General features: G+C 34.6%; 1 protein-coding gene across 5 annotated transcripts in view; it reads right to left on the bottom strand.

Annotated features, from left to right (window-relative positions):
• Nucleotides 1–25,067, bottom strand: part of LOC143187526 (ras-specific guanine nucleotide-releasing factor 1) — a 245,855-nt gene that overhangs the window by 186,668 nt on the left and 34,120 nt on the right. For all 5 annotated transcript variants that reach the window (XM_076391739.1, XM_076391740.1, XM_076391741.1 and 2 more), the window contains 9 exons: nt 24,505–24,635; nt 23,819–23,935; nt 19,663–19,769; nt 15,711–15,858; nt 14,687–14,988; nt 13,760–13,989; nt 13,295–13,491; nt 10,897–11,022; nt 10,664–10,766 (listed from right to left, as the gene is read on the bottom strand). In XM_076391739.1, the coding sequence (XP_076247854.1) occupies nt 10,664–10,766; nt 10,897–11,022; nt 13,295–13,491; nt 13,760–13,989; nt 14,687–14,988; nt 15,711–15,858; nt 19,663–19,769; nt 23,819–23,935; nt 24,505–24,635 (1,461 nt within the window). The remainder of the gene's footprint in view (nt 1–10,663; nt 10,767–10,896; nt 11,023–13,294; nt 13,492–13,759; nt 13,990–14,686; nt 14,989–15,710; nt 15,859–19,662; nt 19,770–23,818; nt 23,936–24,504; nt 24,636–25,067) is intronic.

Raw genomic sequence — 25,067 nt, forward strand, 5'->3', positions numbered from 1 at the left:
AGATCACGAAATATGAGTTTATCAAATACTTGTATCTTTCTTTCTACTCTCAATTTTGATTATAATTAACCAACTTCTACAGCTATCTATTTTGATACAGTTAATGTGAAACAGCAGATTCCTGTACTTAAAGTACTATTTGGATGTTACATTTACCTAAAGATCCGAGATATACCTTTGAGTGCAAATGCATTTAGCATTATTTTCACTGATAATTTTTTTTAAATTCTCGAAATTGTAAATTTACTGCGGATTTCTAGATACATTTAAAACTCATGTTAATATATGCTATCCGCAACGTAAGACGCAAAGAAAACACTTAAAACAGGATGTTCTACTTAAAGTATATGTAAGCTACATAAATATTACAAGTAATCAGTCGTTGTACTAGTATAAAAATAGCTACTCATTGTCAGAGAAAAGCTGACATTATGTTGTATGAGCAAACGATCAAAAATACTTATTCTATCTGAGTTTAACAATAAGACTTACAAGTTCGTCTGTTATAGAGTATTCCATGTTTTGTATACGATTTTTTAAATAATTCAAAAATACTGCAGATACATAGATTTATTTCTCTACTATGCCTTTTCATTTGAAACTAAATGATAAATTCAATAAAATTTTATCCTGTACTATTTGCTTGTTTCTAAACTCATTTAAAGATACGGTACCCTTACAAAGAATGGATTTTCATTCATTTACGATTGCAACGTCCCTATTGGAATACTCATTGACACATCCTTTAAAATGGAAAGACTGAGAAGAATTTTCTTGTGTAGAGGTCACAGTAATAGTCAATTCCTTGACTTTAATTAATGTTTCAGTCTCTGAATATTCAATAGAAATACCAAGAGGGAGACCTAAACTGTAAACACAGCTTGACGTATTGGTCATTCCGCACAAACTCCATCACTTTGTAGCCTGATGTCAGGGATTTTTATGATACGTATCGAATTATATTGTAGTCCATGTGCAATTAACACGTTGAATACGGAATCAATTTTGGTATGCTTTCCGTTCGGCCGGCAGAAAAAACTCAACATGAGCTAGCTAGGACATACAGTTGCAAAGAACTGGCATCATCCCCGACATGTTCAGGGGTATCATTTTGATAACTTCAAAATTATTCAAGAAATACAAGCCCCCTAAGTTTAGAGCTTTGCCGGTTTTTACAACTGCCTTAACTGTTGAATTTATATCTCCGAAATTATAAAAATATAAAATGGAGCTTTTCCTCTATTAATTCTGAAGGACATACATATCTGAATAAATTTTTCAATGTTTCAAAAAATATTTTTTCAGTACAAGGAAAAAATAAAAGTATTTTTGTTTTGCAAATTTGAACCTCGATTAAGTGTCAAAAAATTTGAAAAAATATGTTCGTATTCTCTGGTCTTTCCCTTTTCGATTGCGATGTTTGAATTCGCGAACATTCAAAAACGCCGGCAAATTTTGCGGTAAAGGTAAGTGCTAACAGTTAAGTTATACTGTTAAGTTTGCCGACGTGCCCTAATTACAGTTTTTGAGCATCCGCAAATTAAAAAATTCAAGCCCTTCATCAGGGGTCAAGAGACACACTGACACTCTCTGATGTAACAAATACTTTTTTTCTTTCTCTCATAAAGGCACTTCCTGTTTAAGTATACTACGCCTACAGCTCTATCTTCTATAAAAAGATCAATGTTACAAGGGTGACCATAGTAGCAAAATGTCATTATAATAACTTCAGCACTTTCCATAATTACTATTTTGTTAAGAAAGTAGAATGTTTTAGGTTTGACTAAACGATCGTATTTTCACATCACGTTTTGTGACTGTGAATCAGTTGGGCACTGTAGATGTTTTACATATCTCTAACGTAAATAATTACCTATTAGTACCCCACCACTATACCTGCAGCAGTTATTTTTCAAGGACAACTAAGAAAACATAACATAATATAACAGTCCAACATATTATAAAAATGTATAAAAACTGCCTATAATATATGCTCAAGGATTTCATTTACCAAAAACCGGATGTAAAGTATGTGCATAGTAAATTAATACCTAATCATAAACCAAATAAACCAAAGAATCACAAAATCAAAAACTATGTATAATACAACTTTCTTTATCCGAATACGTTAGAGAACAAAATAGTTTGCAAATTAGATTAACCAAGTAGTTCCGATAATTGATGTTTTTATTAGCTTAGATGTGTCGATGTTTGAAAAACTAAGATCGATTACTTACATTGAAAAGGATTTAAGTAAGTATTAATAATGTTAATAATACTATGTTTAGGAAATATTTTTGAAGAAATATTAATTTGTTTAAATTTCGGGAACGTGTCATGCCATAAATCTTCGAAAAATAAAAAGCGTACAAGAATTAATAATAACTTTTAAAGACAAATGTGATATTTTGCGATACAAATGTAAAACAAATATAAAAGTAAGAGAAAAGTAATGTCGAGTGCAGAAAATTTTGAATTACAACGTGCAATTTTGTACAATTTTTGCATAGCGTGGCCAGGGATACAAATGTAGGCAACTTGTAAGTTTAAAGATTTCAAGTAAAAATTGTTTTCACTAATTATATTACTTAATATTTCTCTCAATACGAAATGATTCTTTTATTATAATTTTTGTCATTGTTAAAAATAAATATGTTCTGTTTTGTTTTGTGTTTATATAATGAAAACTAACAAAAAATATTTACTTTTAATAATGTTTAATGTTTAATTTGTTCTTTATATTTGACAGTTCTCAAAATATTCGAGAAAATAATATGTTTTCAACTACCAACTTTGAGGGTTATTTCCACTCTCACTACATTACATGAACAATTGATCAAAATCGGCGTGTGCATGTTTGATATGTCCACTTGTAATTTATCAATATTGTAGGTATTTATTTGAAACTTTTTTCAGTTGTTCATTCAGACTTTCCACATAGGCACTTTTCTTTTATGAATATTCATTACTAACTTCGTACGTATACATCTCTCATCGGAATTTTCTGGACTCCCTCAATATACGAATAAATGAAAAGATAATATATTTAGGATATAACATGTATACATTGAAATATTTTAAGAAATGATAGAGTATCCCAATTGGAGCACAAAATATCTTATAGGTAATATAGTGTTCAATCTGCTTTCGTTTTGCAGTAATAATGTCTTAAAGTTAGCACTATTTTCTGAAACGAAAAGTAGCTCATGCATATCGGTGAGACAAACACATTAAAAAAGTCCGTTGATGTAGAGAATTCGGCTGCTGAGAAGGTTGTACTGTGTTGGAATCGCTTAACACTAGATTGCCTAAGCAAGTCATTTTGACTGCTTTTGAATTTCAATTAAGAAAATAATGATTTAAATAATGACATAGCTTCTTATAATTTTGTGACTTTTTCTACAACATATATATGGGTTAATTAATCATTGTTGTTGCCCCCCCCCCCCCCCCCCCCCCCCCCCCCGTCCTTCACTTCCGGAATATATATGTGTTATACCTATATTGCCGAAAAGCAGTCATTTTGACTGCTTGGAAAAGACCAGTTCGGCTCTGGATTGGAATAACATGATAACATACAAGTTCATGATAAATTGTCGATTTCGACATATTCTTGATAAGTTGCAGTTGTTCAATAACTAAAGTTATTGTTATTGTTATTGTTATTCGTACTTGTTATTCGAATCTTTATGCCAGGCCTGGCCACGCGCTTTGTTCCCTTTGAACGCGCTGTAACGTCATTCAGATGGGAAGGAGGATCTCTGAGTGTGAAATACATTTTTTTTATTGTTAATACTTATTAATAACTTGTTATATGACTGTAAGTGATATAAAATATATTAAAAATTACTGTTAAACAAATTTCTTTGCGCATTAGTTATTTTTTCACAATGCAGTCATTTTGACTGCTTTCAGGCAATATAGGTATATACTAAGCTCCCGTCTTTCTAGTGTTAAAATAAGAGATCCAACGGAGGTCCGGATAAGGTGAGTTGGAGGGTATACGAAAGAAACGAATACACAAGTTTACTCTTTGTCGGCCCTGAAAAGGGCTTTTAAAAACGACGTTTATTGAAACTCTGGTTTTGGGGCTGGGTGCTGCTCCGGTCCTCGGCGGCTCCTGTGGACGGCGGTGGATCGGAGGGCCCTGTGGTCGTGGCGACGCCTTTAGCCCCCCTTAGCGACGTTGGCGTCTGAAAAAGAGAGATAGCGGCGGAACCGCGGCGGTAAGCGAGAGTGGAAGTCTAGCTATACCAAAGATTCCCGACTCCAGGCTGCGCTCGCGAGCCTATTTGGAGGGGATAGCAATACCTTGCCTGTAACGCAAAGGTAATGCAGTGGACTGTATTATCGACTCTTCTTCTGGTGCGAAGAAGAGGTCGATGAGCGAGTGGCTTGAGGAGGAGGAGGGACCTCTTCTCTTCGCCTTGCACCTTTTAGAAAGGTTCGTTTCGTACGAATCCAAGTAACTTAGGGATTCGTGAGCGGAGGGACACGCTATAACCAGCGAATTGCTGGTCCTGGAGGCTGAGGACGGCCAGAGGCTCCGCGACTCCGTTCACCTCACCGTGTGCTTCTATTCGTCACACGGGGGTTGCTTCTAAACGGGGTGGCAGAGCACGAGTAACGCAGAGGTGATAGGCACGTACGTTATCTCTCTCTGTTGTAACCCGTCTTTCAGGGATCCAACAGGCCTTTGTTGCTCCGAGACGAAAACGAGACTCAGAAAATCAGGGGAGGCCCCGATTCCAAGAGTGCAAATCTCGCTGCGTTGTCCCCTTGGACGAACTAGGTGCTCTGTCGTACGTATTCTACGTAGGAATCGAGCAGAGCAGAGTCCTAGTTGTAGGTGACAACGTTTCAGCTGTTGAAAGCTAGTGAGATTTCAAGGGTCTGGTAACCAAACAACTTGAAATCTGAAGGCTGGCTAGCTGAAATGCGCTTGACTAACGGTCGCACGGACTGTTTCAAGCTTGGTTGTCGTAAGACGACTGGGGCGAGAGCCGCGCGTGTCTCCGCGAAGCGGAAGACGTGCTAAATTTTACCACTACGCGGCGCTCACAAATTATCTTTTATTTCGTGCTAATGTAGTACGATGTACTCTCTCTCTCCTTCAGGCTCCGATGTCCCCACTCGACATCGAGCCTGGAGTTCAAAACCGTTGCTCGACAACGCTCACTTTGTTTGAACTTCACTTTTAACGATAAAAACAAGTCATACGACAGCTGATCGTGTTTTGCTGGTAGGACAACGGATGCTCCAACCGAAGGCAACCTTCGGTCGGTCACGTATACCAACAAATTACGAATCTCGCGGACGAGCCAAATGCCCGTTATATAACCGCTTTTTAAACATACTGATTTTGGAAATGTTAGAAGTAGACATTTGAGGCTTTCAAAGATTTGAGGCTTTCATGGCCTGGTATCATACAGTTTTGACTGTTGAGACTTTCGGGTGTAAGCCGTGTCCTTCTGGAATTATATTCCCAATATTGCAACATTCCCAACATTGTTTCGCCAGCATTGCAACTAGCTTCATCAAGGGGTCAAGAGATACACTGATACTGGTGTGTACATTGTGGTGTTCTGTTCTTATACCGGAGTGTGTTCATGTTCCGGATCATCGCTCACCAATCGGAAAGTACTGTTTAATTGGTCAGCTGAACAATTAAAAAAAATGTTAGAAGTAATAGTTGCGAATAGATTATCAGCAGATGGTTCAAGTGTATTCAGTATAGTATAGAATATGTGTGTGAGTGTGTATTGCAAATCAAAGAATATGTGGAAAAGTATTTCAGTCGATAGAGAACTTTCAAGAAATAAATAACAGAGTAACAGAGATACATTATAGAGTGTGTTCGAATCCATAGTACAGTGGTTCCGTATTAGATGGCCATGGTTCGAAACCAGATCTGGCCAACTATCTCGAGGAGTCTAATTCTAGGAATTCTCTAGTGTGTTCTTTCCGCGACTCGTTCGTCTCAGAATACATAAATATGTATAGTAATAAAGATTGAGTACGAGTAAGATATCTATATATGATACAACCTAACATAAAGAAAATCACGTTTGCTAAGATCATGACCCGCAAAGGAGCGATATTCTTGACGGTTCTGGGGTAAGTGCCGTGAGGTTCATCACAGTCGTCTTAACAGAAAGCAAAGTCTTCCCCACTCCGTGTCCAGATTCTCTAAGAACAGAATCCTTATTCTTTAGAAAAACAACATCAGGCCACATGCCATTCTCAAACTCTCTTTCGCCTAATACAAACAAACAATCCATCGACACCCAATAGCTGAGAAACTCAACGTGGTCATCAGGCATCGTCTGCCGCCAGGACTACATAATCTCACGCACCCTTATTCAAGACCACATAGCCTAAGTCCTAATCATAAAATCCTCGAAGGTAAGACGGTCTGGGACTGTTCACCCTCAACTCCAGTCATAAAAATACATTGGCGCTAACATGCTTATTTACTTTAAATTAGTCTGAAGTCACTTGGCGAACTCACTTTGAAAAAGTGGTAGGGATAGCAACGGCCAACTATCCCGCAGAAATTCCGACGAACTAACCCGGAGCTACTGTAAATAACTCCAAATTTATATTAATTTGTATTATTATGAGGGAGGTGTGTATAATAACCGAATAACACAATATATCTCTCAATTATTATCAACACTTTGTTCGTATATCACAACACAAAATACCGTTCTTAACTAAACGCCAAGAGACAAGTGAGTGACTGACTGCTGACTCCTTGTCGCTAAACACATCAATTTTTAAAACTAATTGGAAGGAGAAAGAAAAGAGAGAGAAAGAAGAGCAGAAAATCGAGGGTGTAACAGACGAAAAAGAGTAATAAAAGAGAAAGTTGAGTGGCCCGCTCCGGGCTGGCACAGAACGGTCAATCAGGACCCAGCGAGGCCTTGGAAAATAACTATGAAAGCACAGAGAAAAGTAAGTAAAGTGAGTCTGGTCGCCAAATGTTCCTTCTAACAACAGGCTCGCTCGCAACCGTGAGAAATTCTGACAAATGTCTGCAAACATCTTGTTGCGTCGCGAATTGATTTAAATCTTCACGGTTGTAAGCCATGTTCGCGATCCGGAGATTACTCGCCTAATTAAATTTGAGTAATTGTTTATAAATTGACGGTTGTAAAACCACTAATTATTTAGATGATTCGGTAACTGTGTTTCGACGATTTGAAGACGAAATGATTGTCTTTGACGACTAGAAAAGACGAGTGTCTTTCGACAATTCGAAAAGATGACCTCTTTTCGACGATTCTAAAAGACGACTGACTTTGCTTCCGGAGTCCGCTTCCTCCTCCAGTTTCATCCCCTCCGAGATACAGGGGTGTCAACTTGATTTCGAGCATTGACCAGTCGAATCGATTGACTATCGATCCGGGCAGAAACATCCCCCTGAATCACCTTAGAAGGGCGGAGGGCACCCCCACTACCTTGGTCCCGCGACGGTGGTGACGGAAAACCCCGTAGCCCAGTGACGGTGGTGGAGGAAGTCTGCTTTCTTCCCCGGTCGAAGGCTATGTTTGAGGAGGAATAACGGGACTTCGGATTAGCAAGACGAGTCCGCACGACTGTCTCGTAGATGTTTTATGACTTATTTTCCGCTGTTCGACGAAAGCCCGAAATTGTTTTATACTAGTCGCTAGGTGCGGGACCCTTAACTGTTAAAATATAAAGACAGAATTTCGAACGGACTCTGACTTTCGCATGTGGCAACAATAAAATAAACGATTGCTTCATCGAGCGGAGGAATGACCGTGTCGATTATCCCTATTCTTGTTCCTCGACGGAATACATCACACACTCGAACATTGGCAAAGGTGTAATGGCAGTACGATAACTGCCACAATTATATTACACAAATCATCGTATAACCGTGTAGTTAAATATATGTTCGTATATAATGTAAAGCATCAACAGTTATTGCCATAAGAATGCCCTTCACAAATGTTACGACACTCATGGATACAAGTCCTTCAATAGGACTTCTACTGTAAACGGTCCCTGTTTTCTCAATCACTGGGTCATACTTGAACAGCTGACTGTCAGCAATCTTTTGGTTTACACTTTAACTGTGTGTGTTATCTACGTTCATTTCCACAAGCATTTTTGACAATTAAACCTTTACAAAAATTAAACTGTAAAAAATACAACAAAATATATTAAGACTTTCTTCTCCTAGTGGTTCTCTTCCATGATTCTAGTGATTCTTCTAGTGTCCCAACTGTTAGTTTACCGTACGCATATGTAAACTTTAAAGCCAATTCAACTATATCCAGGTGTCACTTTGCTTCGTGGTGAACAAAATAAAACATTGTATGGTCAATTTAACTGTATTAATAGGTTAATTATATGTGTTAATAACACTGTTCGACAAATTTTGACTTTTTTTCGATTTTGTAAGCGTGAATAAACATTTCTTATAGATTTCGACGTGCTGATTACGAATATGCAAACCGTTTCCCCCCAGAACGTACAGTTTTTGAAAAAATCAATTTTGAAGAAAATGACAAATTTTCAACTTTGGGATTTTTTTCTGTTTTTACCGTAGTAGTTATTTAGTTGATCTTTGCACGAAATGATTCTGTGGACTCTCCGGAATAAAATAATATAAATAGTTATTAGATTATAAACATCGAAATAGGTTTAAATAACAATTAAAGTGAAAAGGACACCCAAAACGCACCCATTTTGGCTGATATTTTTCACTTTATTTTAAAAAGTAAGGGTCTAGGAGAAAATTTGACTATACCACGCGATAGAGCAAACCTTTCTACTAAGGAAAGCATCAGGCGAATGTCCAAAATTATTTTTGTTTTCAATATAGAAATAAAATAGTTTGGCGAAACGCACGGCGGCGACAGTGGTACTCAATGACAGCGGAGCGCGCGGAAGACGTTTCGCCTACCGCCTGCCGTTCAGCGGTCCCTATACGCATTGACGTCATTGAGTACCACTGTCTCCGTCGCGCGTTTCGCCAAACTATTTTATTTCTATATTGAAAACAAAAATAATTTTGGACATTTACCTGATGCTTTCCTTAGTATAAAGGTTTGCTCTATCGCGTGGTATAGTCAAATTTTCTCCTAGACCCTTACTTTTTAAAATAAAGTGAAAAATATCAGCGAAAATGGGTGCGTTTTGGGTGTCCTTTTCACTTTAATTGTTATTTAAACCTATTTCGATGTTTATAATCTAATAACTATTTATATTATTTTATTCGAGAGAGTCCACAGAATGATTTCGTGCAAAGAGCAACTAAATAACTACTACGGTAAAAGCAGAAAAAAATCCCAAAGTTGAAAATTTGTCATTTTTTTCAAAATCGATTTTTTCAAAAACTGTACGTTCTGGGAAAAAACGGTTTGCAGATTCGTAATCAGCACGTCGAAATCTATAAGAAATGTTTATTCACACTTACAAAATCAGACCCGTGTTGAATAGTGTAATCATTCAGAATCGTATGACTTCTTTCTCCCTTTTTCCGGGTTTGGATTTGGTCTTATCAAATTTATGTCACAGTTATACAGGGTGTAACAAAAATGTAGTTCCTTGAAGGGGGTAATTCAGGGGGAGATTTGAAGCAACTTTTTCCTTAGCAAAAATGTTAGATGAGGCTTCGTTTACAAATTATTAATGAAAAACACTGGTCAATAAGAGCGCGAGTTTGCCGCCCGAGCGACCGCAGTAGCGTTGGGTACACACGCTAGGCGCTACGGTTGTACTCCGAACAAGAAAGTTGGAATGCATCGAAGAAAATAGCATTAGTATGAAAACTGAAAATAACGTAACAAATAATACCGAGTCCTTTTTTTGTTTATCACTTGAATGTGATAATGTGAGTAAAATAATTACTTGAATTAACAACGTTAATTCTCCAATTCTCCGTTTATTTTTTTGTTGCATTGCTTTTTCGTTTATACGTTATGCGAATAGGAAATTTACGTATTCCTTGTCCTCTCACATCAAGTAATTATTATTCTTGATTCTTTTTAAACAAAAAAATTGTGTATTCGTGTTTGTACGTTGCAGTTTTCCTCGATTTTAATTAATTATTCACTTCAAGTGATACACAAAAAAAAGGACTCGGTATTATTTATTATGTCGTTTTCAGTTTTCATACTAATGCTATTTCCTTCAATGCATGCCGACTTTCTTGTTCGGAGTACAACCGTAGCGCTTAGCGCGTACCCAACGCTACCGTGGCCGTTCGGGCAGCAAACTCGCGCTCTCATTGGTCGCTGTTTTTCGTCAATAACTCGTTAACGAAGCCTCATCTAACATTTTCGCCAAGGAAAAAGTTGTTTCAAATTATCCCCCTGAATTACCGCTTTCGAGGAACTACAACATTTTTGTTACACCCTGTATAATACCAGTTACGAAACAGTCTAGACTTTAATCTGCTGCGACTTGTTACCTTATCCACCTGCGATACTTACTAATTTATGTATACCAAAGGGTGTATTCCCGGAAATAAATAAATAAAACATTATTACTATAAAACGAAGGCAGATCAGACATTATGTTACAGGACATTTTATGATCTAAATGGGGTATCCTGTCACCCCTTAGAATCTTTCAACGTATACTTGTTACGTCTTGTATAGAAAAATACAGAAACAAAATCGCTTACCCTGTCTGACGAACATTTGATTGACATCAAGTAAAATATCGCAACCTTCAACTATCATTCGCTCTACAGCCAAATTCTTCCGCAAATTTTCTGTTTCGCTAACCTGTTAAGATACGCAAATATATACAATTAGTATTTTATAAGTATAACATAATGCAATTATTACGAAATATATCTCGGAAATTTGCTCCAAGAAAAACAACTTCTAAACAAATAATGTGTTTAGTAAATACCTCATCATGCATTTGCCTCGATAAATCTTCCAATTGTTGTCTCGCATTTTGCAAACTTTTACGTTCCACGTGATCGTATGGTGTATGCGCCAACAATTCATGCAGTGTTATGATATACCTTGGAATCTGAAAGATAACTGAATTATTTGTATTTGTCTTCATTGATTATTTGCATTTGTCTTCATTCTGACAGGGACTTGTGTTAGGAATTCTTGCTAAGTAGATTATTATACAGTAACTGAAAGGACTCAAATTTAGGACAAAGAGACAAAGAAAAAAGGAAAGAACAAAAAAAGAACTATTAGATATGAGGTACTTAGAACCAAAGGGTTGCAAGTGACATTTTTGAAATTGGTGAGTAAAAACGAAAATCGTTAAATATTACTAAATATAATGCTGTAAGTACTTTAATAATTAAATTGCTTAAATTGGCGAAAAATTTAATTGATATCAAAGAGATGCAAATGCAATAACATTATTTTCCGTATATTCAGTTACTCATAAATGCAGGGAAAATAATCAGGTGCTCAGTGATTAAATGTTAGTAACCGTTTTCGCGATCAGTTTCACCACAGGCGAAAACGTTTCAGGAACAATTTGTTTGGTTCGAAGAGGTAAATGCGATAGAAGTTATTTTTTTTTAAGATCATATTTTTCGAGATTTTAGGATCATTGGTGTTTTTTCAAATAGTAGTATATATTTTTATTATTACATCCTAATAGCAGAGGTTAAAACGAATCCAACAACCTATGTTACATTGTTCTTCAGGTGATCTTGAGTGCGAAAAATACAAAAATTTTTAAGGACGAACGCGAATACTAAAATAACCACAATAGAGAGATAAGTACTTAAAAATTTATTGTAATAAATGTTCAAAACGATTTCCATTGACTTCTAAACATTTGTGAATTCCATTTTGAAAAGAACGTTGCACATTTGCAAGGATTTAGGAGAAATTATTAAGGAGAAAATTTTTGCAATGAAACCTAAAACCTGTGATGAAATGAAAGGAGGAATCCAATAAGCTTGTGTCACTATAATGCCCCAAGTGCTTGCAGATACGCGACACCCTTTAAAAAATTGAAACAATAAATGTTTAGAAGTCAACGGAAATTGTTTTGAGCATTTGTTATAATAAATTTTTCATTACTTATCTCTCTATTGTGGTTATTTTAGCATTCACGTCCATCCCTAAAATTTTTTTAATTTTTCTTACTCAAAGACATCTGAAAGTCATTGTATCATAGGCTGTTGGATTCGTTTAAACCTCAGCTATTATGACGTAATGATAAAAATATACAGGATGTAACATGTGTACGTTTCAATATTTGAAGGAGTAGTAGGATAATCCAATTGGATCACAAAATGTCCTATAACATAGTATACGATCTGCTTTCGTTTTGCTTAAAGTTAGCACTATTTTCTAAAATGAAAAGTAGCTCATGCATATCGGTGAGACAAACGAATTAAAAGAATCTGTTGACCTAGAGAACTTGGTTGCTTGAGAAGACTGTGTCTGCTTTAGAAAGCCCTGAACACGCGTTAAGACCCTCATAGACACAAGTCCTTCAATGAGACTCCTATCATAAATGGTCGATTATTACTCAATTACCACATAAATTTGTCGATTACTGAGTCAAATTTGAACAGCTGACTGCCGGCAGTCTTTTAGATTACATTATATCTGTGTATATTACCTATGTTCTTTTCCGCAAGCATTTTTGATCTTTAAAGCTTTATAAAAATTAAACCGTGAAAGATATAATAAAATGTATTAAAACTTTTGTCTTCTATTGCTCCTCCTTAACATATTTGCAAAATTACAAAATCTTTCGAGTCGTAGTTTACCATATAGACATGTCAACTTTGAAGCATTATTACTGCAAAATGAAAACAGATTCGACACTATGTTATGAGACATTTTATGCTCCTTTTGAGGTCTCCAACCACCCCTTAAAATATTGAAACCTATACATAATCCACTCTCTATAATTCCATTTAAAAAAAACATCGATGACCTTGAAATCTTGAGAAATATGCCCTTGAGAAAAACATGTCTTCTGCCATAACATGTGCCCCTTCGAACGATATAAATTGTTCTTTAAACATTTCCGCCTATTGGTAACAGTAAGGGGCATATTGCCTTGTAATAGAGTTATTGGTAAACCCTGTACATACGTGACGAATTACGTATTTAATGTTAACTTATTTTTAATATCTAATTTGTTGAAACTGATGAAAATTGTTTAATTGCTAGTTTTAAGACTTAAGAACACTTAATTACTGTTACTTTTTACATTTCTGAATGCTTTGACTGGTAATTTATACATAAACATACTGCTAAAAGCTCGAGAGAAAAATGAAAATAAGTGAATGATAGGCAATGGAAAAACTTACTTGATGCATAGGATATGTTAGAAAAGTTTCCAGAGAACGTCCCCCGCAGGCAGGTTTGTTCTCTAATCTATTCAACATTGCTGCAAAGGACGATGATGATTGTTTGCACTCGGTCAATACTTGAAGACTGTAATGGTGGTTTCTGACATATTCTTGATAAATTGACAACATTGGTAATAACATGTCGAACAAATCACCTAAAATAACAAGTTTAGTATAACAATAGTACAGTATTCATTATTCATTAGAATTCATTAGTATTCATTAGAAGTTAAAAAGCTATCACTACATTTTCCAATTTCAATAGTATTTTTCATTTTATTTTTCAGTAGTATTATTCGTCTCAGTGTACGCTACCATTAAAACATTGAAGGTATTCATTATTTAAAGTTGATTCAATGTTTTTTTTTTTTTTTGTGAAATCTCCCTTCTTCATTTCCAGAACTGAAAAATTAAATAACTTACCTAAAACTAAACTGGGCCAACTCTCCATACGAGAAGTGAGGCCCTTCAGGAAGATCTGATGAAGGAACAACACTGTTTCACTATTTAAAAATATGCTATTCACATCTTCGTGACTACAAGGAGGTTTCTTAGAACTGGCAGCCATCTTGAAAGGCCTCAGAAAACAGCTTACTAAAATTTCCATTTGTTCTGTGTACTCTTCCTCGGCCTCCACCATTTGAAACACCAAACTGAAATACAGTGTATATACTATATACTGATAAATTCATTTAGTCGTCATCTCGGAGTGTACTACTGTTACACTTCATTAATGATAATTACATTATTATATACATTTACCACAGAATGAACAAATACAACAAATAAGTAATTAAGCTTCAATAGAATTCAAGGAATGTTTATTTCTAAAGAGAATGTACAAGAGAAAAAAATATTTTATTTTCTTCAGTGCAAATTTTAAAACTGATATAAAGTAATCTACCATTTTGCGTCACATAACAGAATATGTTGATATAATTAAGAAATGTATGGTAATATAAGTCAATGCTACTGTTTTATAATAAATAGCGTAATATGGATATTAGATTTTTTCTGTAACCTTTTAAAAATAACATCTATGCGAGTAATACTTATATTATTAACACGCCATGGCGTATGTCACTTATGATTAATCATTAAATCAATTAAAAATTATTTTATACAAGTCCGTGAATTTTGTTCTCTTAGCAAATTAACAGTTTGTATAAACTATGTATCTTCAAGAAATTAACAAAAGTAAAAGAAGTGGGTAAAACATAGAAGTAAAAATGAAAAATTAATATAAGTGGGTACTGGATAATTAGCAATCTTCCAAAAGTTCTTTTTTGTTATTAATTTGTGTGGCATTAAAAGAGGTAAAGTTTAATAAATAAGCAAATGTAACTTCACCTGTTCCGTTTACGCATGCTTTCAGCATGAGGACTTTTGATGTATTGCTCAACAATTTGTTTCCAGCGTCTGCGGCATAACCAACCCCTGAAAAAGCTCTGAACCTTTTTAATTTTCTGCATTTCTACAGAGCCTTCGGCAATATCTCGTAATCCAAATGCTGAAAGGCCTGTACCATGTTCGCCGCTACTGAACAAGGATCCTGAGCTATATGAGCTACCTTGGGACATAGTCCTTTGAACTCCTGGCCTTCCTACATAGGTCAGAGCTGCTGGTCTTAGCTGTTTCTTTAAAGCACACAGCTGCAAAAACAAAATGACGAACATCAAATATCGCAAATCAATGAAACATTCCATTCCATGCGATAAAAAATGGTTCAAAATTTTAAGGGTAGATAGTACTCGCAACATGAACAAGAACAATCCTAGTAAACATTGGTCAAAAAATAAATATTTTTTGTTTGCTTGCTTCGAGAGCTACAGTACTGAAGAAGAACAAAATTTTTATACCACTTCTCTTTTCATAATTGCAAAAGCATGTTTTTCTCCCATTCCCACGTTAAAAAGTGAACTGGACAACATGGACGATCAGAGTATCATAGACTTCTGAATCTCTCGTATTAAATTTCCTGTACTTTTTTCTGTAGGGATTTCTTATGATTATAGTGAACCATTTAACCATCAAAAACATACAAAATATTAAAAACATTACATAAAAAAATACAAAAGTCAGTAAAACAGTTAGAACGCACCAGAAATTTCTGGGAGTACACACTTCTTTGATTCAAAAATGTCACGCATTTATAGAAACAGAAGAAGGACATGTACAAAATTGTTCGTAATTACAAAAGGAAAAAATAATAAAACAATTCTGTTTGTTGTTGTTGAATAATCTTGTGCTTGATTAAAAATCTATACATTTGTGGCTCACACAACTTGATTCGTTACGTAAGCATAATTAAAATAACCCGGCGTCGGCCGGCCGAGGATTAGTTAATGCTATACTAAATTGTTTCTTAACTCACTTCTACACGAAGTTTTGTAATCTCTGACGTAAGCTCTTCACATTCCTGTGTGTATCGCCACTTAGCCGTTTTTTCGCTTTCGACAATCTGCAACAGGTGCAGATGCTTCTGCTCAAGCTCTTCCTTTTGCAACAGCAGTTTGTTGAAACTGAAATTGACAACCAAAACGGCACTGTAGGTAATAGTCTCTGCGTCTTTAACTTGTAGTTGAATATGAACCCATTGTAATTGTTTTGAAATGGGCAATTTTAATTAACAACTAGGTAAACGGTTTTTGAGATCTTTAAGCGCTGTGATCAATAAAAGGAATTATACACAGATGTTTCGTTGATATGTCTGAAGTTATTCACGTAAAAAAAATTTTTCTATAGCCACATTGTTAAAGATAATTTAATTTCAGAAAGTTAAGAATGTTGTAAAAATTTTGAAGCGCAATAAAGACAGGGAATGGCATTTCAATAAGAACACCCAAACATCTCCGTTATTTATGGTATTATCAAGAATATTCTCAGAATAAGCTATTGAAAGCGGCATATGTAACCGTGCAAAAAATGATTTTTCAAGGTCATTTTTTCACGAGATCTCGTGGCTATCGATAGTTTTTTTAAATGGAATTCAGTATGTTTTTTTATATTTATATATAGCTTGAACGAATTCAATAAGTACATTAACGGTAGCGTTACGACTTCATAATTCGAGATATTTGTAGAAGATTACAATCTCTTAACGATTCATGCAGCACACTAAGTCACACTTTCAAATTTGAACGTAAATATTAGCTATTATTAGAAGCGGACATACTTATTTATACATATCATTAACAATTTTTAAAGTTACAGACGTTCAAGGTAGTGGTAACTGTTTGATTCAATGCATAATCAGAATATTTTTTATTTCTTCGTACATATTAGACGAAGGACAATGGGATGACTTGCCCGCTCTCGAGGTCTTACTCTACTGGCTTTTTGTTAATGAAGGAAATTAAAAAATATTATTTAACACAATTCCAGAGGATGTGAGGAAAAGAATTATTGCAGTATGCGCTTCAATTACGCTGCACGAAATAGGAAACATGTATGAAACAATAGAAGATTTCAATTATATGTCGAAGTAAACAGCTGTCATCACTTTAAACATCTATATGGTAAATATGGCAAAAATGCTGCACATTTTGAAAAATTAACACTGCGTCTAAACTTCATACCAGAAAATTTTTTCAAGGATAAGTATACTGGTAGTTAGCAAAATATTTTGTGCTAATATTTCCATTGAAATAAATTAAAGTTTTAGTATATATCACTTTTAAACAACTGAAATTACAAAGTTTCTTTTTTGAGAAGAGATATCACACTTCCGAGAGAGATATCGCATTTTGAAAAATTTCTAATTTTCAGTTTAATTGGTAGTTTAAGCTTCTTATTTGAAAAGTTAATAAAAACAGAGTAATTGCAATTTCTTCTAGTATTCTTTTTTGTAAAATAATATTTTTAGGACGTTAAAATTTTCACCGATTGCTTTTACTTGTACAATTGATCAAAAGGAGTACTATAAAGATTTTATAAAGACGTTTTAAAGGTAACATAAATATTTTCAGACATTCTTTTTGTATTTTAAGCATTAAAGATATCGTTTTAAACATTAAAGACCTTATCGATAGACCTAGTCGACTTGTCGTTAGCTTGCATTAACCCTTAGCTGGCCAACGTCGGGTCATTTTGACCTAGTGTCAGCTTTGGCAGTGCAATACTTCAAACAGTTAGCCATCCAAAGATTAAAATTGTCGCGGTTATACCTTCTAAATGTGTGACATTTATCCCAAATGTCGGGAAAAATGCTACACTTTGATGTTTCTGTACGTTTTTTAGAAGATAATCTATTCTGGCAAAGGAACATTTCACAGAATACCCTTAACGTGTTACAAAAGTTAGAGTATGAAAGTTACACGTTATCTTATACTGCTTAAAACGCTGGTCTATTTCTTGCCTGCGTGGTGTGCTACCCCCTTTAAGATCCTTTTAAGCCCAGAAATATTCTGGCCTCCAGAATGATTAGCACAAGTCATAGATCTTAAAGAAAGTATCACACCGTACACAATATAAGATAGTGTAAAAGCATGAAGCTAAGCGTTTTCGAATATACGTGTACATCATCTTTTTTCGTTGTCTTCGTGTCTAGAATCTACCTTTCAAAAATGTCCTGCATTTTCTAATACACCCTGTGTATAAACAGCATTATATATACGCGAATGATGGAGCAGTAATTTTTTAACCGCTATCCTTTAAATACCGACAATGCGGCATCTCTTCCATAACAAACCTAGTATTAAAAATTGCCAACGAAACGTAAAACTAAATATGTTCGATATTAATAATACCTAGCGTTTATGTTTAAATACGAAAATGTTACTCGATGAGGATTGTAATCTTCAGATGCAAATACCATAAGTTACAATAATCGTAACGATATGGTTAATATGCTCATTGCATTTGTTTGTTCATGTTGCATATGGATATAAAAAGAATATAGAATTCCATTTAAAAAAATATTGATGCCCTTAAGACCTACTAAGAAAAGAATTCTGAGAAAAAATTCTCTTCACGATTACATGTATTCCTTTAAATAGTATAATTTTGTCTGGAGGACTTTTTTCATACAACCATACGGCGTGAAGGCATTTATATGTTTCCATTTCAATCTCGCATTCTGTACATTTAATAACAGCTGTCAGAACTTTTAAGAGATGATTTAAGATACTACAATAAGCCCAAACTAAAGAGTAACAAAATTGTAGTTGAATCTTCATTTACTAATAATTACAAACGTTTAAAAATAATTCAAATCCTTCTAAAATTTGGAAAATTAAATAACACAGCTGCGCCTTCAATTACGTATTTGGTCATATTTACATTAATTAGTATAATAAGATAAATAAGTAACAATATGTTATTTGTTTTTCATCCATAAGCACCATTTAGTGAGAAGACGCTGCAGGATTAATCCACGGGAAATCGGACACTTTTTAGAGTACCATCTTAGATTTTGTTCAAGTTTGGATATGTTTGGAGTAGTTTGAAACTCATTTCCAACACTTATTATAAGAAGAATTTACAATACAAATTTAACAAATTTTACAATACAAATTTACAAAAAGTTTACTTCAGCATTTAAATCTCAAAAATTGTTAAAATGATAAAATAATTAATTATGGTATACTTTCTTATACATATAATTGGACACTCACTGCTATGGTAGAATGTTTTTTAATATGCATTCGCGATGATATTCAACATTTATTGATATCCAATTGGATTTAAATCACCACGAAGGATCGTACTTCCCTAAAACCTTTTATAGTGATAAGGTTGATAGATAGTTAACAGTAATATTAATGATGAAACGAATAAGTCTGTTAGAGAATCAGGCAAGAACTATCTGCAGATTTCGAAGAATCTTTTTAGATTGAGCCTTGACTTTTCTCGTCCATGTCTTAAAAACTGTCAGTAAGGAACCGCAGAGCATATTCCAGCAAGGTAGGCGTTAACCAAAGTAAAGTAACTAATTAGTAAATGTTTGGGGTTTAGCTAATGGCAATAGAAAATTCCTTCGACACGTTTAAATATCAGTAAAAACTACACATATCCAAATTTGAAGAAAATCCGAGGTGGTATTTCAAAAAGTGTCCGATGTCTCGTGGAACGACCCTACATGGAATGTAGTACTTAAAGGGTTAAACTCCTATAATTGAGAAACGAAGGTTCGAACACGATTTAATTATTTTTCATTTTCATTTCACTTCAACGTCTCGAATTACCTCTTAAATTGCTCTCTAGGTGTAACGGAATACTTTATTTGCGATAGACGAAATCCATAATATGTTGTCCTTATAATTTTATTTGTACTTTTGCTAGATTAAGTATTCCACTCGAAAATTAACTTTTAATTGAACAGTTACCTGGCTTCTCGTATGGCATCAATCCACGTTTTGCAGTCGGATTCGGTAGTTGCTTTTAGTTCATATTGCCGTTGATTTTCTCTTCTATACGAAATCGCGAAACAGTGCTAGAACAATGAGAGAAATTGAATTCGTAAAGTTATAAATCTATAACTAATATTCAAAAAATACTGATGGATAATGCATAACTGCAGATACAGAAACTTGAAATTTTGTAATTGAAGAAGGTTTAATAATTTAACAATAAGATCTTGATGTTCCAATACGTAAAAAATAAAAAGATTAGACATTGTATAACCAATATTCTTTTATTTGATGACATTTTATCACTAGAAAAATATTAAATTTGTTTACATAGATTGTATATTTCAAACATACTTAAGCCTGCAATAAAGACATTAGTACAACTTAGAACCTTGTCTACTTTATGATCTTAAATTTATTTGACATATTTTCAAGTAGATTCTATCGGGAGTTGTACGAATAGTGTTATTGAAATAATTATGGAATTGAGTCTTATTCTTGCACTACTTAGTTTTAAAAATGAATTATTACTTTTGAAAAGCACCAGCTCTGTATCAATTATTCATATGCAAATAAGTATGTTTTAAAGACTTCAGTGTTACTTATATTTTGAAAAAGAAGTCTCTCCTTACTATTATTAATTCTATATTTGCTCCAAATGAAATCATTTTATAAAATGTTACTTTATCTAATTTAAAAATTGCCTTTCTTTTTGTGTTCAACTGATAACGTAAATACTTGAACTGACATTACATCACAAAATACATTCCCATGAGTCACTAAAGTCAAAGGCATTAAATCTGCTGAGAGAATTATTCAAATCTAAATATCATTTAATTGTCACTTAAAAATTAACAGGAGTCTTTTTTTACAGAATAATCAAGGCACTTAATAAATTTAATTAACGTAGAAGGATCCTTTCTAAGTTCTTCACAATATGTAATGTAGTGTTACGTTCCGAAACGGAAAATTTTGAACAATTTTCATTTTGGCCATTAGGTCGGCTGGGGTGTGTCACGACAATGCTTCGTCATTATGAATGTTCGTAATTGGGCATATTCTGGTCTTTGACAATCAAAATTCTAAATTAGAATTATACATAGTACTATCTGCTCTCTTCTTAGAGTCGTCGTCGAAGGTCAACGCCGCGTGTACGTATGGGTATGAGTGCGTATGAGTGTGTGAGAGTGTGTTTGTGTTCTTCTGAGGCCTCGAGAAGGTGAACGCGAACACCTTGTCATACCAACTATCGCTACATTTTGATGTTTGAAATTGCAAATTCTTATATGCCAGAATGAGTGTGGTCTGAACGCGCAATTAACACCTTATATCGTGAATCGAACATCTTGCTGTCAACGATGTCTGTTAACGTCATTTGTGAATTGCTTATAAGACTTCAGTGCACCTGTATCTCGCACTAATTAAGACGATTACAAACAATTACGGGAAAGAGTCTGTAATGCGACGGTGTGTTTCGAAAATCGAATGGAAACCTTCGACGTTTAATTTTGGAAGTCATGCAAAATGTATACAGTGCGCGACACGACACGACGCGCGTGAGTGACGATGTCGTGCAATGAAGACGTCGAGCAAGAGTATGAAAAGAGTGTGTAAATCTGTATGAATTGTTATAGCTATTATAATAATTGATAACCGTTGATAATTTGAAAGAGCAATAGGGAATGTGATATATATATATATATACTAATAGTTAGTGATTGCTAAAGGAAACTGCAAAAGAGAGTACACGCGACGCGACACGTTAAAATGTAAATTAACAAATCGCGCGACAGCTCGCGTGACCATGCCTCAACTGATTCGTCAGGACTTCTCACTGCTACGGCAGGAAATGAATGTATTGGGGATCCACGAAGGATTCTGCCTATCCTGGCTTGCGTGATCTAGCACTCTTCGTCGACAAGTCGCGAGGTGCGTGACAAAACCCCGTGGGTTCGTTTAATCTTTCTTTTCTTTCTTACTTTCTTAATTTCCATTATTCTTAACATAATAGTTTGTTTCTCGAACATAGATTCACAGGACTGAATGGACTCAGTAATCCACGTAAAAGTTCAAAAAATTAGTAAACTCGTAATCGGTCAATAGTGTGAATTTGCGATAGTTCTAATATTTCCGTGTGTATGTTTTCTCCTCTTTCCTAGCAATATCTCTAGCAGTGTTTGAATATTGAGGCAATACAAATAACTAATAATATAGATTATACAGATAATATAGATACATAAGACAATATAAATAAGGGCTTATTTAAACGAAATGCATGTCAAATTATGTGATATGAATGATGATACAAAAATTATTAAATACACTCACGGCGTACCCAAAGTCGATACGTACCGTCCTCAAGATTCAGAAAACTAACACGAAACCTTTCTATCTATTATCAGAATGTTAGAGGCCTACGCACAAAATTACGGGATTTACAACAAGATGTCGCCTGCTCATTATTACAGTACGACGTTTTGATCTTTACCAAGACCTGGTTTAATGATAGCTTCTCTGATAACGTGGCCAGACGACAACCTCTATTTTACGCAACTAAACACCTCTACAAATGTTATTTTCGGCTTTCAATTTTCACGATAGACTGCAGCTTAATGCAATACTAAATTCCAGCAGAAACACTCTCGGCTTAATTTTCTTAAATATTGTATCCGTGTGCGTTGTATCTCCGGTAAAATCTTTTCTAATCAGCGATAACTATTATCCCCCTTCTCTGATCTTAGCTAAATACACTAATCGAAGCAATAAACATTCTAACTACATTTACTATAATTATAATATAATCTATGGTATACCATGGGACAATCTGTTTACTAATACTAGTGTCCATGACTCTGTGAGTCTACTTTACGATCATCTTCACTTTGCTATCGAAGCTTTCATTCCTAAGTTACATTTTCGCCCCTCGAACTATCCTAGATGGTTTTCACCATCTGTAATCAATTTAGTTAAGAAGAAGAAGGAGGCTCATCCGCTATTTAAAATAAAATTACGTCTGTGTGACAATTTAACTTTTGTAAATTTACGTGTCGAATACCAGAAAAAAGCTAGACGGCGTTACTTGTCGTATATAAATGAAACTGAACTAATGATCAGGCACAACAGTAAATCCTTCTGGGAATTTGTTAATTCTAAACGTAAGTCAACTAAATTACCTAGTGTGATGTATTATAAAGATAATATAGCCTCTGACGATACTTCAACCGCGAATTTCTTTTGCACTTACTTCGGCTCTGTCTATAATCATAATCATAAAGATCACACTGTTTCTGAAGATGGGTTTAACAACTGCATATCCCATATTGAAATTGACATTAACAATATCTTTACCAAATTAAATGATTTCAACATTAATAATGGACTTGGTCTTGTTACAAGTCAAGTCTTGTTACATCCGTCTTCGAAACAAGTGACAAGTCAAACATCGAAAATTGTAGACTTATATGCATTATCCGTGTAATGCCGAAAATTACTAAGCAACTCATCACCGATGAGTTGTATCATTCACGCATTCTTTCTATGCAGAATGGAAATTATAAAGCGTTACAGACGAATATCTTCAAAAATATTGATTATATACAAAAATGTTTCAGATGAAAGTTGTTCAGCACCGAGGAAAATATCATATGGTGAGACTTTTATTTTTCCCGATGGACGCGTAAAGGTGAGGTGAAGGTAACGACCATTTTTTCAAATGGAACCATACTTTTATTTTTTGCTACTATTGTAGCTTATTTTAAGACGAGTTTGAAAACTAGCTACAGAAGGTCATTCTAGGTCAAATTTGCAGGGAAATGCCGAAAAAATGATTAATGAGATAGTATTGTTAATGGATTGATAGAACATAGGGCAATTGCTCAATAGTCACACATAAATTAAAAAAATTGTAAAATACGTCTTGGGTGTGGCCTGACCAGCTCGTAACAGAACTGTAAGTAACGAGTGGGGATTGAATTCCGCTCGTAACAGTAGTTACTTATCTAGTGTAGTGTGTTCTCAAAACGTTCCTTGTCAAATACAATCTTGTACTCTGTATCCTCGAAGAGTACTTGCACGTATCAAGCGCTCAAGCACACAAATTGAACACTGCATAAAGCAAATAAAAGTCACTTACCTGTTTATCTGGCTCTTTGCCTTTAGCGGTGATAAGGCGATCGCAATAGCAGCCCTCTAAAAAAACAACACCGCTAGGTCTAGAACAGTTCTCATTCTCGTAGTAGAACAGCAAATTCTGAAACAGACACCATATTTCCTGTTAGTCATTTGTAGCTAATGAAAATAACTTTCATTTAGAAATTAAATAATTTTCTGAAATCTGAGAAAAACCAGCTCCACTCATTTAGAGTTTTTAAAACTTATTATATGTTACTGAGGAATAAAAACGAATACGTAAACGTGATTTACGTCATTAGTGAAAAAACCTCCAACTGATTCTACATATTTCTATCAAGTTAAATTAACACTGTATTATATTTTTTGTACAGCGCAAGGTATCGTTTGACAGGTTATACGCATGTACATACATATTTATGTACAGGATGATTCTGGCAACTGAAACAGTGTTATAGCTCTATTCCAAGTGTAATAAACAGAAATTGTAGAGGAAAATTTTATACTGTCTAACAAACTCTATCATCCTAGTGTACGATTTTTTTTTTTGTTGCGAATATATACATAGATGTTTCTGCAAAGTACAAGTGTACTCCTGTTTTAAATGTAATCGGAATATAAATTGATTTCTGACATCATTCTCTGTACTCTTTGCTACCATGTTACAGATAAAGACCAAGACTAACTTACCTGATATAAAACAAACCAACGTAATTGCCACTTAGCCGAGTCAGCAGTTCGCTTGTGCAAATATCCAGTCAATGACTGATCATAGTGGGCTTTCTCCGAGAGCATGACAAGCTGCGAGTCGTTCACTCTTACTATAACAGATAATGAACATTGCAAGGTGAAACATGTGCGCAAATCATGATCCTAATATGTAGTGATGTAGTTTGTGACTGAATAGATACTGATGCCATTGATGACATTTAAACAATTAAATAGCAAAATATTTAACCCTTCTAATACGATAACAGAATCACTAGTGACTCACCGCTGTGAGTCAGAAATGAGCGCGGTTTTGCACCAGTAGGCGGAGGGTTAACAAGAAGTATCGAATGATATCGAAATTTCAGATACTTGACATTAATATTCGATATCAATACGTCTTGAAATGATACCAAATCAATACTATGCCGTATTGATACCCGCTTAATATTTCACAAGGTTACCAATATTCGTTTGGTACACAACATAGCTACTGATGCCACTTTTATACGAAACTACATATATACATACATCTGTATGGTATT

This window comes from Calliopsis andreniformis, unplaced genomic scaffold (genome assembly GCF_051401765.1).
Source record: "Calliopsis andreniformis isolate RMS-2024a unplaced genomic scaffold, iyCalAndr_principal scaffold0048, whole genome shotgun sequence".
Taxonomy (NCBI): domain Eukaryota; kingdom Metazoa; phylum Arthropoda; class Insecta; order Hymenoptera; family Andrenidae; genus Calliopsis; species Calliopsis andreniformis.